The sequence below is a fragment of the Balaenoptera acutorostrata genome, chromosome 17 (genome assembly GCF_949987535.1).
Source record: "Balaenoptera acutorostrata chromosome 17, mBalAcu1.1, whole genome shotgun sequence".
Lineage (NCBI taxonomy): Eukaryota > Metazoa > Chordata > Mammalia > Artiodactyla > Balaenopteridae > Balaenoptera > Balaenoptera acutorostrata.
The window spans coordinates 38,086,268-38,102,286 of NC_080080.1; the positions used below are offsets into that span (position 1 = coordinate 38,086,268).

At 37.8% G+C, this 16,019-nt stretch overlaps 2 protein-coding genes and 1 pseudogene across 4 annotated transcripts in view; 2 read left to right on the forward strand and 1 right to left on the reverse strand.

The window, feature by feature from the left end:
- STK3 (serine/threonine kinase 3) overlaps positions 1 to 16,019 on the forward strand; it is a 301,708-nt gene that overhangs the window by 71,959 nt on the left and 213,730 nt on the right. For 2 of the 3 annotated variants that reach the window (XM_057532260.1, XM_057532261.1), the window contains exons 5-6: positions 2,742 to 2,906; positions 3,429 to 3,596. The exons of the other annotated variant lie outside the window; for it this stretch is intronic. In XM_057532260.1, the coding sequence (XP_057388243.1) occupies positions 2,742 to 2,906; positions 3,429 to 3,596 (333 nt within the window). The remainder of the gene's footprint in view (positions 1 to 2,741; positions 2,907 to 3,428; positions 3,597 to 16,019) is intronic. 3 annotated transcript variants of the gene reach the window in all.
- LOC103008466 (cell division cycle-associated protein 3-like) lies at positions 9,123 to 10,008 on the forward strand (annotated as a pseudogene).
- Positions 13,349 to 14,154, reverse strand: LOC103006504 (coiled-coil domain-containing protein 127-like). The gene has a single exon (XM_028164737.2). It carries the CDS (start codon positions 14,123 to 14,125, stop codon positions 13,349 to 13,351), a length of 777 nt encoding a protein of 258 aa, XP_028020538.2. The 5' UTR covers positions 14,126 to 14,154.

Consider the following 16,019-nt stretch of genomic DNA (forward strand, 5'->3'; position numbering starts at 1 on the left):
GCTCTCTGTGGACCATGAAGTCAGACCATCTGGTCTGAGGTAGAGAATCAGTTCCTGGAAGTATTAGAATTTTCAAATAATTCAGACTCCTTACCCATGACCTGCGAAGCTTTGCATGATCTGTACAATACTTTATGAGAATATATATTGGTGTTGTATTCAAAGGTAAACCACCTGGCAATTTGCTTAGAAATTTTAACATGATAAGGGTTTTTTTTTTTTAATTGAGGTGAAATTCATATAACATAAGATTTACCATTTTAAAGTGAAAAATTCCTTGGCATTAGTGCATTCACAATGTTGTGTAATTACTACCTCTGTCTAGTTCCAAAATATTTTCATCAACCCCTATCATTAAGCAGTTTCTCCCCATTCCCCCTCTTCCCCTAGCTCCTGGCAAGTACCAGTTTGCTTTCTTTCTCTATGGATTTACCTATTCTGAATATTTCATATAAATGGAATCATACAATATGTGCCCTTTTATGCCCAGCTTAATGTTTTTGAGGTCCATCCATATGTCCATACTTTATTCCTTTTCATGACTGAATAATATTCCATTCCATTGTATGTGTATACCATAATTTGTTTATCCATTCATCTGTTGATAGATATTTGGGTTGTTTCAACATTTTGGCCATTGTGCATAGTACTATGAACATTCATGTACATGTTTGTTTGAGTACCAGTTTTCAGTTCTTTTGAGTATTTACCTAGGAGTGGGATTGCTGGGTCATATGGTAATTCTGTGGTTAACTTTCTTAAAAAAACTTTCCAAGGAACTTAAATATTGTTTTCCACAATGGTTGCACCAGAAATACATGAGAATTTCAATTTTTTCACATTCTTGCCAGCACTTGTTACTTTCTTTTTTTTATTTTATTTTATTATAGCCATCCTAGTGGGTGTAAAGTGGTACCTCATTGTGGCTTTGATTTGCATTCCCTAATGACTAATGATGATGATGTTGAACATCTGTCTTTTCATGTGTGACCATTTGTATATCTTCTTTGGAGAAATGTCTATTCAAGTCTTTTGCCATTGGGATTGTTTGTCTTTACTTGGTTAAGTTAGAAGAGTTCTTTATATATTCTGGATTCCAGACTCTTATCAGATATATGCTTTGCAAATACTTTCTCCCATTCTGTGGGTTGTCTTTTCACTTTCTTCATAATGGCCTTTAATGCACAAAAGTTTTTAATTTTGATAAAGTTCAGTTTTATCTGTATTTTTCTCTTGTTGCTTGTGCTTTTGATGCTGTATCTAATGATACATTGATACATTGCCCAACCCAAGGTCGTGGAGTTTTACCTTTATGTTTTCTTCTAAGACTTTTGTGGTTTTAACTCATATTTAGGTTGTTGATCCATTTTGAGTAAATTTTTGTATATGCTGTGAGGTAGGAGTCCAACTTCAGTTTTTTTTACATGTGAATATCCAGATGTTCACCCAAGTTATTTCTTGGCATGAACCACTGCGGGATTGGTGGCCGTGGAAGCAAGCTTCTTCCAGTAGTTATTTTCACATTTTACATAGTCTTTATATTTTTATATTTTCAATTTTTACTGTATCTTCCTATTATCCCACTGTGTGTGAGGCATTTGAATTCTTTCTGATTTTCTTTTTTTTTTTTCCTTTCTCTCTCTCATATAGAGCAATGTCCTCTATCTCTGTATAAATTGAGATTCTTTCCCTTCTCTCAATTTATTTCTTTGGATTATGCTTATAGTGGTTATGCTTATAGTGTGAAGTAGGTTTTATTATCCTGAGCTATTGATATTACTTGGATGTATTTAAAAACTAAGAGGATGTTTTTGATAAAAATAGGGACTTTCACAGGTTACACTTGAATAAGGTTTGTCAAGAGAGGCATGGTGGTTAAAAACATAGATTATGATCAGAGAGGACTCACATCTTGGTTCCATCTTACTTGTGTGTGACCAGAAGGAAGTTACTGAACCTCTGTAATAACTTCATTTGTCAAATAGTGATAATAATAGTATTTACCTTATAGAGTTGTTATAAGGATAAATGAGATAATGCATGCAAAACTCTTAGCACAATGCCTGGTACAGATAGCACTGCCTCTACTGCTACCACTACTAAGAATCTTTTTTCCCTCCTCTCTCCTCCTTGGCCTTCTTTTCTCCTCCCTCCTCCCTTTTCTTTCCCCTGACAGCCTTTGTTTGTGTTCCCATTTTCCTAGTCTTTCTCTGACATTTCCATTTTTGAGTTCTCATTATTAGGGTCAGAAATCTGGGACCTGGGTGGATTAGGAATGACCTGGCTGGAAGGAGGAGGAGTGGTATTGGTGTGAACACTTCATGCAGGAGACTCTTGGCAATCCACCCTTTCTCATTTCCTCTCTTTTATGTTAATACTGTTGGTTTCCATTTTCATCAATAATTGAAGGTACCACAGGGAAGGGTGTCTGAATTTACTTTTTCAGGACAGATAGCTGCGATATTGCCATCTCAGTGTTAGATGATATAGGGAATAGTGATTTCTTAGGGTCATGATGTTTCTTGAGATATGTTACATGTTAGGAATGACATTGATAATTTTAAAGAAAGGAGAAATTGAATGATGACATTTTCTTTCATCAGAAGTTCTCAGTACTTTACCTTTTAGCCTTTTCCTAGAGGCTAATGATCTTTAGAAAGAAGTGCTTATTAACAGTGCTCTCTTGTAAGAATTTATCTAACATGGCATTTCAGTTGAGTTTTTAAAATATTTCTTTCCAGTTAACAGAAGATGAAATTGCAACTATTCTTAAATCTACTTTGAAAGGACTAGAATATTTACACTTTATGAGAAAAATACACAGAGATATAAAAGCTGGAAATATTCTCCTCAATACAGAAGGACATGCAAAATTGGCAGATTTTGGAGTTGCTGGTCAGTTAACAGTAAGTGTAATACTTTTGGAAACACTTTTGGTTTATGTGTCCAGGTTTGAGTATGACTAAACTTTGATAATATCTTTTGAGTGTTATGGAAAGAAATGCATAACTTCATTATTATCAGGGAGAAGGAGCCATTATTTACATATTATTTATTACTTTTATTTACAATTTAAGAGACATTGAATGAATATGAAAATATATATTGTCATCAAAATGCTTAAATATTCAGAAAGGAAAGCTACATTTGTTCATTTCTGTAGCTTTTATTGTTATAGTACTATCTTTAATGACTGTCTTTATTGAAGGTAGTGGAGATAAGTTACTTGTGGACTCTTGGTTATTTCAGAATTCAAAGTTTCTAAGTATGTCATGTCACAACTAGTTGAAATTTTAGGAAAATAGTCAGTTTCAGATATAACCTGTAGTATTTGAGGGTTTCACATATGTAGTTTAAAGAGTATGTTGGCAAATACATTTCCTTAGTGTTTTTGTGGTAATATTTACATCTGTGTAATGCTTTTGCAGGATACAATGGCAAAACGCAATACTGTGATAGGAACTCCGTTTTGGATGGCTCCTGAGGTAATTCAAGAAATAGGCTATAACTGTGTGGCTGACATCTGGTCCCTTGGCATTACTTCTATAGAGATGGCGGAAGGAAAACCTCCTTATGCTGATATACATCCAATGAGGGTAAGAATATGTCAGTGTTAAAAGTGTTGCCGTTTTGTAATGTCAGTGTAAATAAATATAGAGTAAAAAAGTTCATTTGAATTTGGGTTCTGTGCAAAAAATAGTAAAATTATCTGTCAGGGATTAGTGACTGTTTGTTAACTTCTTTCCCGCCTCGTATCCTTAATTGGGAGAAAAGAAGTGAAGTCTGTATTTCTCTCTACGGTCACTGTTTTTCTCCCCCAAAAGTATACCTGTTAAATTTCCCCATAATTTTAATAGAAGAAAGGGTTGGTAAACTCCACTACATTATTCAGTTCATCGTATTCTGAATGTAGTAGTGGGAGGCTTGGAAGAAATTGCTTCTTTTCTACCCTCCCCTGCATATTGTACCTTTTTGTGTTTCTGTTTCTTGGTTTTTCCTTCTCTGGTCTGGCTAATGTTAAAAAAAAAAATCCTGATTTCTAATATTGCTATGTGTAAGTGAATTAGGCGTATCTTTTTAGTGCTTAGTGAGAAAATGGAATTCCTTTTTTGAACATTATTATACACTTCTATGAACTCCTTTTCTAGGATAAATTTTAGAGTTTTAAATGCATACCTTGCATATTCAAGTCTAATTGCCAATGCTTTATGGTTTGTGATGATAATAGTTTTAAAATTTATTACTATGTGAATCTCAATTCATTATAGATAAGTACATTTATCTTTGTAAACTTATTGCCCTCTAGTGGCTGTATTCAATTCAAGAAGAAAGGATATAGGAATGAAGGGAGAAAAGAGTTGGGGGAAGGAGAGAGAGTATGTGTGTGTGAAGAAGAGAAGAGAAGATGGTTTCAGGGTGATTGGAGAAATGTGTGAAGTAAACGGATGGGAGGAAAAAGAATGCAACATTTTAGAATATTTGAAGAAGAATAAATTAGAATTATATCTGATATTACAATGCTATTGTGGATTGAATTTCAAGTGTAGGTAATAGTGTACTATTCTGAAATATTTAAAAATCTTCCTGCCACTTAAAGAAAGATAATTCTTTGAGGAATATAATTGTATATAGTAGAGTATGTATCATCTTCCTTGTACGTGTAAATTCCTCTTGCGAAAGTGAAACAAAAATAGCATGAATTGTTTGTTTGAAAATACTAAAATGAAATATAACAAGGTCAGCATAAAATCAACAACACAAATTCTCATTTCTTTTCTAATTATTAAATATCTTTTGTACTTTTAGTTAGAATGTTTTTAGGGTGATCCTCAAACTAGATGTATTTGAGTTTGAGTTAGTGAGGTTAGCTAAACTATCCAAGACAGCCTAGCTAAGTGCCAGAGCTGGGATTTAACCCAGGACTTAGATTATTACTGTTCTGCTTCCTCCAGTATAAATCTCATTTCTTCCAACCAAATAGTTCCACATATTAAGTTTGACCATGAGGTAGTCTCTCTAGCAGGTAGTGAAGGATTTAAAAAGTAAAACACACTCAGTAGCTTCCCTCATCGCAAATTACATGACACTACTCTTTTACAACCAAGTATACTCCTAATCCAACATGATTTCTTTAAAAAAAAAAAAAAAAAAGACATACAAAAAAATATATATCCATGTCTAAGAATTGAAAACTGAGTCAACCATTTTTTTAATTAAAAAAAATAAAAAAGAATCCAGGACCTCCTTCCTGCCCAATTAATAGTAAAATCAACTTGAGAAATTCTGGAAGACTTGGCTTGGTTAGGGGTGCCAGTTAAGTAATACCCATACACGGCATACTTACACATCTTCCATCTCCCAGTTCCTACTGTACGTGACTGGGTAGACACCTGGCCCATCTTAGTGTGTGCGCATGCCACTGCCTATTGGAAGATCACTCACAAGCATTTAACATGGGGGGCAGAGGACAGGTATCTTCATTTTGTCTGGGAGTGGACAAAGGGGTATGGGAGTGTTAATTCACAGAATTAAAATGTCTTGATGGGAATGTCTTGGATGACGACTTCTCTTGTAAAGCTTGATATAGCAGGGTGCAGCCTTTCTCTGTGGTCTGATGTCTCGGTGTCCCTGTTGGGGTGCTGTGCCAGATCCTAGAGACACTGGCCAGGAGCATGCACCAGCCATACTCCTGCCCTGACCCGATGGGGGGCTTCAGCACTTCGCCCTCAGACATCGTATGGCCAGAAATCGCGACTTAGGGGTGAAGCCCACGATCCCCTTTTTCTCCCGCTTTACATAGTTAAATTTTGGCTTGAATGACATGTTCTGTGCTCATGAAGTCTACTTTCTTACTTTTCATTTTATCTTTTTACCCCCTATGGTAATTTCCTAGGGCTGTCATAACAAATTACCGCACATTTGGTGGCTTAAAACAATAGAAATTTATTCTCTTACAATTCTGGAGGCCAGAAATTTGAAATGAAGGTGTTGACAAGGCAGCACTCCTTCCAGAGGCTCTAAAGGAGACTCCATTTTTTGCCTCTTCCAGCTTTTGGTGGCTGGCTGCCAGAAATCCTTGGCATTCCTTGGATTGTAGCTGCATCACTTCAGTGTCTGCCTGCATCTTCACATTAACCTTCTCCTCTGTGTGTCTGTGTATTTTCCTCTCCTGTCTGTCTCAAATTTCCCTCTGCCTTTCTCTCAAAAGGACACTCGTCATTGGATTTAGGGCCCACTCCAATAATCCAGGATGATCTCTTCCTGCAAAGATTTTTTTTTTTATTTCAAATGAGGTCCCATTCAAAGGTTCTGGGGATTAGGATGTAGACATATCTTTTGGGGGCCGCTTTTCAACCCACTATATCCTCTATAATCTGTTCTCTTTTTTCAAATTGTATATCGTTTAAGATCAGTAATGACTAATTTCAGGACGTATCTCCTTGTCTTTCTTTTCCCAATTTTTTTTTTTATTGTGGTAAAATACACATAACATAAAATATACCATTTTAACCATTTTTAAGTATACAATTCAGTGGCATTAAGTACATTCACATCACACTGTCTACTACAGAAATTTTTATCATCCCAAACTAAAACTCTGTCCACATTAAACAATAACTCTTCATTATCCCCTCCCCCCAGCACCTCATAACCACAGTTCTACTTTCTGTCTCTATGAATTTGACTATTCTAAGCATCTCAGATAAGTAGAATCATACAATATTTGTTCTTTTGTGTCTGGCTTCTTTCACTTAGTATAATGTTTTCAAGGTTCATTCATTGTTGTAGCATATATCAGAATTCATTCCTTTTTTAAGGTTGAATAATATTCCATTGTATGTATGTACCACATTTTGTTTAACCGTTCATTTGTATGTGAACACTTGGGTTGCTTCCACCTTTTGATTGTTGTGACTAATGCTACTATGAGCATGGATGGACATTTATCTCTGTGAGAGTCTGCTTCCAATTCTGTGGGTATATACCTAGAGCTGGGATTGCTGGATCATGTGGTAATTTTATGTTTAAGTTTTTGAGGAACCTGCATACTATTTTTTGTAGCATTGTGCTATTTTACATTCCCACCAGCAATGCACAGGGATTCCAGTTTCTCCACATTCTTGCCAATACTCATTTTCTATCTTTTGATAATAGCCATCCTAATGGAAGTGAAGTGTTATCTCATGGTTTTGATTTCCATTTCTCTAATAACTAGTGATGTTGAGCATCTTTTCATGTACTTATTGTCCATTTGTATATCTTTCTTGGAGAAATGTCTATTCAGGTTATTTGCCGATTTTTAAGTTGGGTTGTTTTTGTTGTTATTGAGTTTCTGGTCTCATTTTAATTGACTTTTCTCTAGTTTTGGTCTGCCTTTCAGCCAACATTTGCTGGCTGAAGTCTCCTAGCCCTTTGACTTTTTACTGCCTCTGCTTATTGTTCTTCCAGCCATCCCCTGTCAGTTTTTGTACCCCAGTTCTAATACTCAGTCTAAGTGCCTTTATAATTCTTCCTTTGTAATCAACCCATTGGGAAGTCTTTGAGTTAAAATGGATTTCCAACTTGCTAGTCTACAAGTAGAGGATTGCTTATTTGTATTTAATTATTAAATTACTTTGCTTCGTGCAATAGATGTGTGCTGGAGAATTTGTGTAAATATTTAATAGTTGTAAATTGGCATTTAAATTTTTTGGGGTATTATTTTTTTAAAATAATTTTTAATGATTCCTTCAGTGATGAGCATAACACTCTTGAAACTTACCTGCCATGTAATTGTGTATATTTTTATGATGGGACATATCCATTTTAGCAGTAATACAAAATTTAATCATTAATATTAAAATATTTTTGATTTAGTATTAACGTTAAAATAGGAGAAATGCATATTCTAATGTGGAGGCAAGAAGTCAACCTTTGGACCAGTTGGAGAATATATCTGCTGTCCTACATTGGTTATTTTGTGTTAGAGAAACTCAGTGTCACCTAAATGTGGATATTTGATTTTTAAAGACAAGTACCCTCGCATTTTCTTCTTACGTTCTTTTACTTCTGTTCCCCTTTTCTTTATTTCCTTCTACAAATATTTAGGCACATTTATCATGTCCCAGTCAGACTTTGAGGATGTAGTGGTAAGCAGAGCAAGTATGTTTCCTGTTCTCTTGGAACTTCCATTCCAGTGATAACTAGCATTCTAATGATAGACTTATTTAGCTTTCCGTGTGTGTGTGTAGAGGGTGTGCATATATATTCAGTTGTTTAAAATGTAAGACCGTATACTGTAACAACTTTTATTCAATTATAGGTATGTATGTATATTACAAATTATAAAGGATCATATGCCTATATGATTTTTATTATTTTGGCATTACATACATTACTTGTTTTTCTCCTTTGAACTTATCCTCATCTTCACTTTTTCCCCTCTCCCCACTGCTGCCTTTACTTCCTTTGACTGTTCCCTGTTGCCTAACATTGTGTGTACATGAATGCTCACACAGTCCCTTTCATACTTTTCTTTCTTTTCATACTGCCTCTCTTCCTCCCTATCTGTTCCCTACATTTTTCTGCCTGATTATTTTAAGTGATACCTTGATTCTACTAACTATACTTTCAGATCAGAAATAGCCAAGGATCCACAGGAGTGGGCAAATTGGATCATTGGAGAATTTCAGTATTACTTCCAGGACATGTGGTTTTTCACTCTATTTGAAAGTTAGAGTTGTTCTGCCCTGTGGTCCTAATACATATGGGAGTACAAGGCATTCCAGCCCCAAAATTGAGGATTAAGGTTTATTACAGTGACAGTTTCAACATATTTCTGTCTAGTCGGAGTTATTATTCTTAAAGAGATGAATAAGCAAGGAAAACAGAATAAACAGATCTCAGCTTCTCTTGGTTGAGTCTGCTGAGGTCACCCCGTGGGTTTCAGAGGGAAGGCAAATTCCCACTGTTAATTTATAATCAAATCTTGCTGTTGGTGTTGCCAAGTCCTCTGTAAACATGATTAGTTTGGTAACTACTGAGGAAGCAATCATCATTTTCTCACTGACATACTACTTATGTGAATATGAATTGTAGTGTTGGAGACATATTTCCGTTAAGTGTTGCTTAGATAAAGAAGTATGCTAGGAGGATTGAGCTACTTTGTACGCAGAGGTGGAATTGGGGCCCGGCATCCCCTCCTCGCCTGGGCTGGGCCCTGCCCCATCCTGTTTCTCCTGGTTGAGGTGGGCTCGGCCAAGAGCGTCCCCGTCATTCCAGCGCAGCCCGCTGCACAACAAGCTTCTGGCTCGAGTTTCAGACCCGCGTTCACCCAGTGCTGGTGTCCTGTGCACTCCCATCCAGGTAGCAAGCTCTCCACAGCCAAACCTGCCAGCAGGGGAGCAGCTGGAGGGTCCTAAGCAGGCCCAGGACTCAGATCCCCGTTCTCCTACCCTTGGCATTGCACGGACACCTATGAAGACCAGCGGAAAGCCCCCAAGCCCACTGGTGAAACAGCTGAGTGACGTATTTGAGACTGAAGACCCCAGATTAAGTCTTCCCCCAGAACCTATTCTGCCCCTAGAGACACCTTCATCCTCTCAACTGGACTTGCCTCTGGGCACCCAGTTTTCCCTTGAGGATCCGACTGAGACTCCCTTCCAAGCAGGTGTTTTCCAAGGAGGAAACAGGACATCCCTCAGAGACCCCTATAGCCAGCCAGGGCTTGGACAAGCCCTTGAGAGACCCCGACACTCCTTGATCTTCAGGTTCTAAGCACAGCAGACAGAAACCAAACAGCAAGTTGCTAGGGAGATATTCTCTCACCATCCTGCAGGGTGACAACTCCCCGGGACTCTGACACCACGACAGGGTAAGCGGCCTTCTCCCCTGAGTGAAAATGTTAGGGAACTAAAGGAAGGGGCCATTCTGGGAACTGGACGACTTCTGAAAACTGGAGGATGAGCATGGGAGCAAGGCCAGGGCCATGGCAAGGAAAATTGGCACTTCCCTTTGGTAGAGAACTAGGCTGTGCATGGGCCCAGCACCGGACTCACCACCAGGGGCCCAGTGATGTTCTGTGTCCTCTCACCCCTTCTTTCCCTGGGAGACTGGAAAGGCTCATTTTCTTCAACTCCCCCTATACTACCAACTCTGGGACTGAGAGCTTCCTTAGCTTTCTTTGTGTCTTATGTGTTTCTGTATATTGTAGGAAGTGACTTAAAAAAAAAAAAAGAATTACGCTAGACTCCATCTATTTAAGATTTTAATGTGGGATACTGACAAAGGCAGTATTTCTCTGTATATGTGTGGGAGCATTCACAGGAGACAACTTAAATTGGTTTATTAATGATTGAAAGATGATTTACGTTTCATACTTTAAAATTAATGAATTAATTTTATTATTACACTGTATTTTTTTTATATACAGCAGGTTCTTATTAGTCATCCATTTTATACACATCAGTGAATACATGTCAATCCCAATCGCCCAATTCATCACACCACCACCACACCCCCCTGCCGCTTTCCCCCCTTGGTGTCCGTACATTTGTTCTCTACATCTGTGTCTCAATTTCTGCCCTGCAAACCGGTTCATCTGTACCATTTTTCTAGGTTCCACATATGTGCGTTAATATACGATATTTGTTTTTCTCTTTCTGACTTACTTCACTCTGTATGACAGTCTATAGATTCATCCGCGTCTCTACAAATGACCCAATTTCGTTCCTTTTTATGGCTGAGTAATATTCCATTGTATATATGTACCACATCTTCTTTATCCATTCATCTATCGATGGGTATTTAGGTTGCTTCCATGACCTGGCTATTGTAAATAGTGCTGCAGTGAACATTGGGGTGCATGTGTCTTTTTGAATTATGGTTTTCTCTGGGTATATGCCCAGTAGTGGGATTGCTGGATCATATGGTAATTCTATTTTTAGTTTTTTAAGGAACCTCCATACTGTTCTCCATAGTGGCTGTATCAATTTACATTCCCACCAACAGTACAAAAGGGTCCCCTTTTCTCCACACCCTCTCCAGCATTTGTTGTTTGTAGATTTTCTGATGATGCCCATTCTAACTGGTGTGAGGTGCTACCTCATTGTAGCTTTGATTTGCATTTCTCTAATGAGTGATGTTGAGCAGCTTTTCATGTGCTTCTTGGGCATCTGTATGTCTTCTTTGGAGAAATGTCTATTTAGGTCTTCTGCCCATTTTTGGATTGGGTTGTTTGTTTCTTTAATATTGAGCTGCATGAGCTGTTTATATATTTTGGAGATTAATCCTTTGTCCATTGATTCGTTTGCAAATATTTTCTCCCATTCTGAGGGTTGTCTTTTTGTCTTGTTTATGGTTTCCTTTGCTGTGCAAAAGCTTTTAAGTTTCATTATGTCCCGTTTGTTTATTTTTGTTTTTATTTTCATTACTCTAGGTGGTGGATCAAAAAAGATCTTGCTGTGATTTATGTCAAAGAGTGTTCTTCCCATGTTTTCCTCCAAGAGTTTTATAGTGTTTGGCCTTACCTGTAGGTCTCTAATCCATTTTGAGTTTATTTTTGTGTATGGTGTTAGGGAGTGTTCTAATTTCATTCTTTTGCATGTAGCTGTCCAGTTTTCCCAGCACCACTTATTGAAGAGACTGTCTTTTCTCCATTGTGTATCCTTGCCTCCTTTGTCATAGATTAGGTAACCATAGGTGGGTGGTTTTATCTCTGGGCTTCCTATCTTGTTCCATTGATCTATATTTCTGTTTTTGTGCCAGTACCATATTGTCTTGATCACTGTAGCTTTGTAGTATAGTCTGAAGTCAGGGAGTCTGATTCCTCCAGCTCTGTTATTTTCCCTCAAGACTGCTTTGGCTATTCGGGGTCTTTTGTGTCTCCATACAGATTTTAAGATTTTTGGTTCTAGTTCCATAAAAAAGGCCATTGATGATTTGATAGGGATTGCATTGAATCTGTAGATTGCTTTGGGTAGTATAGTCATTTTCACAATATTGATTCTTCCAATCCAAGAACATGGTATAACTCTCCATCTGTTGGTATCATCTTTAATTTCTTTCATCAGTGTCTTAAAGTTTTCTGCATACAGGTCTTTTGTCTCCCTTGGTAGGTTTATTCCCAGGTATTGTATTCCTTTTGTTGCAGTGGTAAATGGGAGTGTTTCCATAATTTCTCTTTCAGATTTTTCATCATTAGTGTATAGAAATGCAAGAGATTTCTGTGCATTAATTTTGTATCCTGCAACTTTACCAAATTCATTGATTAGCTTTAGTAGTTTTCTCGAGGCACCTTTAGGATTCTCTATGTATAGTATCATGTCATCTACAAACAGTGACAGTTTTACTTCTTCTTTTCTAATTTATATTCCTTTTATTTCTTTTTCTTCTCTTATTGGCTAGGACTTCCAAAACTATGTTGAATAATAGTGGTGAGAGTGGACATCCTTGTCTTGTTCCTGTTCTCAGAGGAAATGCTTTCAGTTTTTCACCATTGAGAATGATGTTTGCTGTGGGTTTGTCATATATGGCCTTTATTATGTTGAGGTAGCTTCCCTCTGTGCCCACTTTATCTGGAGAGTTTTTATCATAAATGGGTGTTGAATTTTATCAAAAGCTTTTTCTGCATCTATTGAGATGATCGTATGGTTTTTATTCTTCAATTTGTTAATGTGGTATATCACATTGATTCATTTGTGTATTTTGAAGAATCCTTGCATCCCTGGGATAAATCCTACTTGATCATGGTGTATCATCCTTTTAGTGTGTTGTTGGATTCTGTTTGCTAACATTTTTTTTTTTTTTTTGCTTTTAAATTGAGGTGTTTTAATTATATGTCATTGCTCATAAACACACACAAGGGTATCAACTGGAAATAAACACTTTTTCCCCTTTGGTGGGAAAGAGCTTCAAAACACCACAAAACCTTGACAGTATCACTACCTTCCTTTCTCATCTATTAGGCAGTCCTATCCACTACCTGACAACTTATAACTGTAATTTTAGGAGAGAGAAAAATAATTTGAGGAGAAAAAAGAATTTAGGGAGTGATAAAAACAGACAAAAAAATGACTTATGGTAAGGATGAATATTATATTTCACATTCTTAGAAACAGTTTTTCCCTAAAGCTATGAGATTATACTGTTCCGCTTAATAAAATATTGACAGCTTAAAAAATGCTCCTGAGAAACTGCATCCTTAGCTGCTGAGGGGGACAGAGAGCTCAGAGGGTGGCGGGAGTAGAAGGCCACTGCTGAAAGGTGGCTGTGTGCATGTGTGGCCACAACACAGGGAGCGCTGGCAGAAGGAAAACATCGGGTAACCCAGAACACACACTGGTCTGACGCTGAGCCATTCACTCCTGTCTTACTTTTCCAGTATGGCTCTCTCCACGTTGGTAAACTTTTTCAGTTCGACCATTAGTTCCCAATATCTGAGATACAGCCACATAAGCCTCCCATTGTGGCGCTTGTTGGTATTCCAGACGTCACCACAGTATGTGTCGTGCTTGAATATGTCAGTCAGGCCAGCCGCCATCTCTAGGTCAGCAGCAACTGGGTCAGTGGACGCTTGGACCAGCAAGCTCTTCTTGATCTCCAGCCGCTTGTGGCGAGGGAGAACCAGACTGCCGTAGATGCTCTGTCTTTCTGTGAGAGCGTCCTCGAACTCTCTCAGCAGAAGCCTGGCTCTCCGTTGCCAGTCCTCCTCCTTGTCCAGGCAGCTCAGGTATGCACTCCGCAAGGGCTGCCCCTTCTCCTGCAGGACCCAAGCCCGCTCCTGTTCCAGAAGCTTCTTCTCTTCTACCATCTTGCACTCCTGAGAGATGAGGGCTTCTCCGTAGCTAGTCATTCTCTTTTGTTCCTTTTCAAGTTCCAGGGACAACTGTGCCACGGCCCGCCGACTTTCTGAGATCGTGGCATGATACTTGGCTTTGTGGTCCTGCTGGAAGGCAGCTGTTCTCTGATGGTATGCTTCCCTCTCTTTTTCTATTTCTTTTCGGGACTCCCTAGACCAAATCCAACGAAAAGCAGCCAATCCCAGCATTGGAACCAACAGGGCATAATTCCATCTGCTTCCATCACCCCCATCAGCCCTGGAACTGGGCCGGATATTCCAATTTGGGGGGTCATTTAAGTTATTCATGGAGATACACCTCCGGCCGGGAAGTCGCGGCCCCTGTGCCCCTGTTTGCTAACATTTTGTTGAGGATTTTTGCATCTATATTCATCAGTGATATTGGTCTGTAATTTTCTTTTTTTGTAGTATCTTTGTCTGGTTTTGGTATCAGGGTGATGGTGGCCTCATGGAATGAGTTTGGGAGTGTTCCTTCCTCTGCAATTTTTTGGAAGAGTTTCAGAAGGATGGGTGTTAGCTCTTCTCTAAATGTTTGATCGAATTCACTTGTGAAGCCATCTGGTCCTGGACTTTTGTCTGTTGGAAGATTTTCAATCACAGTTTCAATTTCATTCCTTGTGATTGGTCTGTTCATATTTTCTGTTTCTTCCTGGTTCAGTCTTGGAAGGTTATACCTTTCTAAGAATTTGTCCATTTCTTCCAGGTTGTCCATTTTATTGGCATAAAGTTGCTTGTAGTAGTCTCTTAGGATGCTTTGTGTTTCTGCAGTGTCTGTTGTAACTTCTCCTTTTTCATTTCTCATTTTATTGATTTAAGTCTTCTCCCTCTTTCTCCTGATGAGTCTGGCTAATGGTTTATCAATTTTGTTTATCTTCTCAAAGAACAGCTTTTAGTTTTATTGATCCTTGCTATTGTTTTCTTTGTTTCTATTTCATTTATTTCTGCTCTGATCTTTATGATTTCTTTCCTTCTGCTAACTTTGGGTTTTGTGTGTTCTTCTTTCTCTAGTTCCTTTAGGTGTAAGGTTAGATTGTTTATTTGAGATTTTTCTTGTTTCTTGAGGTAGGCTTGTATAGCTATAAACTTCCGTCTTAGAACTGCTTTTGCTCCATAGGTTTTGGATCGTCATGTTTTCATTGTCATCTGTCTCTAGGTGTTTTTTTATTTCTTCTTTGATTTCTTCAGTAATATCTTGATTATTTAGTATTTTTTAACCTCCATGTGTTTGTGTTTTTACGTTTTTTGCTCGTAATGGATTTCTAATCTCACCACATTGTGGTCAGAAAAGATGCTTGATATGATTTCAATTTTCTTAAATTTACTGAGGCTTGATTTGTGACCCAAGCTGTGATCTGTCCTGGAGAATGTTCTGAATGTGCTTGAGAAGAAAGTGTAATCTGCTGGTTTTGGGTGGAATGTCCTATAAATATCAATTAAATCTATCTGATCTATTGTGTCATTTAAAGCTTGTGTTTCCTTATTAATTTTCTGTTTGGATGATCTGTCCATTGGTGTAAGTGAGGTGTTAAAGTCCCCCACTATTACTATGTTACTGTCGAGTTCCTCTTTTATAGCTGTTAGCAGTTGCCTTATGTATTGAGGTGCTCCTATGTTGGGAGCATATATATTTATAATTGTTATATCTTCTTCTTGGATTGATCCCTTGATCATTATGTAGTGTCCTTCCTTGTGTCTTGTAATAGCCTTTATTTTAAAGTCTATTTTATCTGATATGAGTATTGCTACTCCAGCTTTCTTTTGATTTCCATTTGCATGGAATATCTTTTTCCATCCCTTCACTTTCAGGCTGTATGTGTCCCTAGGTCTGAAGTGGGTCTCTTGTAGACAGCATATATATGGGTCTTGTTTTTGTATCTATTCAGCGAGCCTGTGTCTTTTGGTTGGAGCATTTAATCCATTCACGTTTAAGGTAATTATCGATATGTATGTTCTTATGACCATTTTCTTAATTGTTTTGGGTTTGTTTTTGTAGGTCCTTTTCTTCTCTTGTGTTTCCCACTTAGAGAAGTTCCTTTAGCATTTGTTGTAGAGCTGGTTTGGTGGTGCTGAATTCTCTTAGCTTTTGCTTGTCTGTAAAGCTTTTGATTTCTCCCTCGAATCTGAATGAGATCCTTGCTGGGTAGAGTAATCTTGGTTGTAGGTTCTTCCCTTTCATCACTTT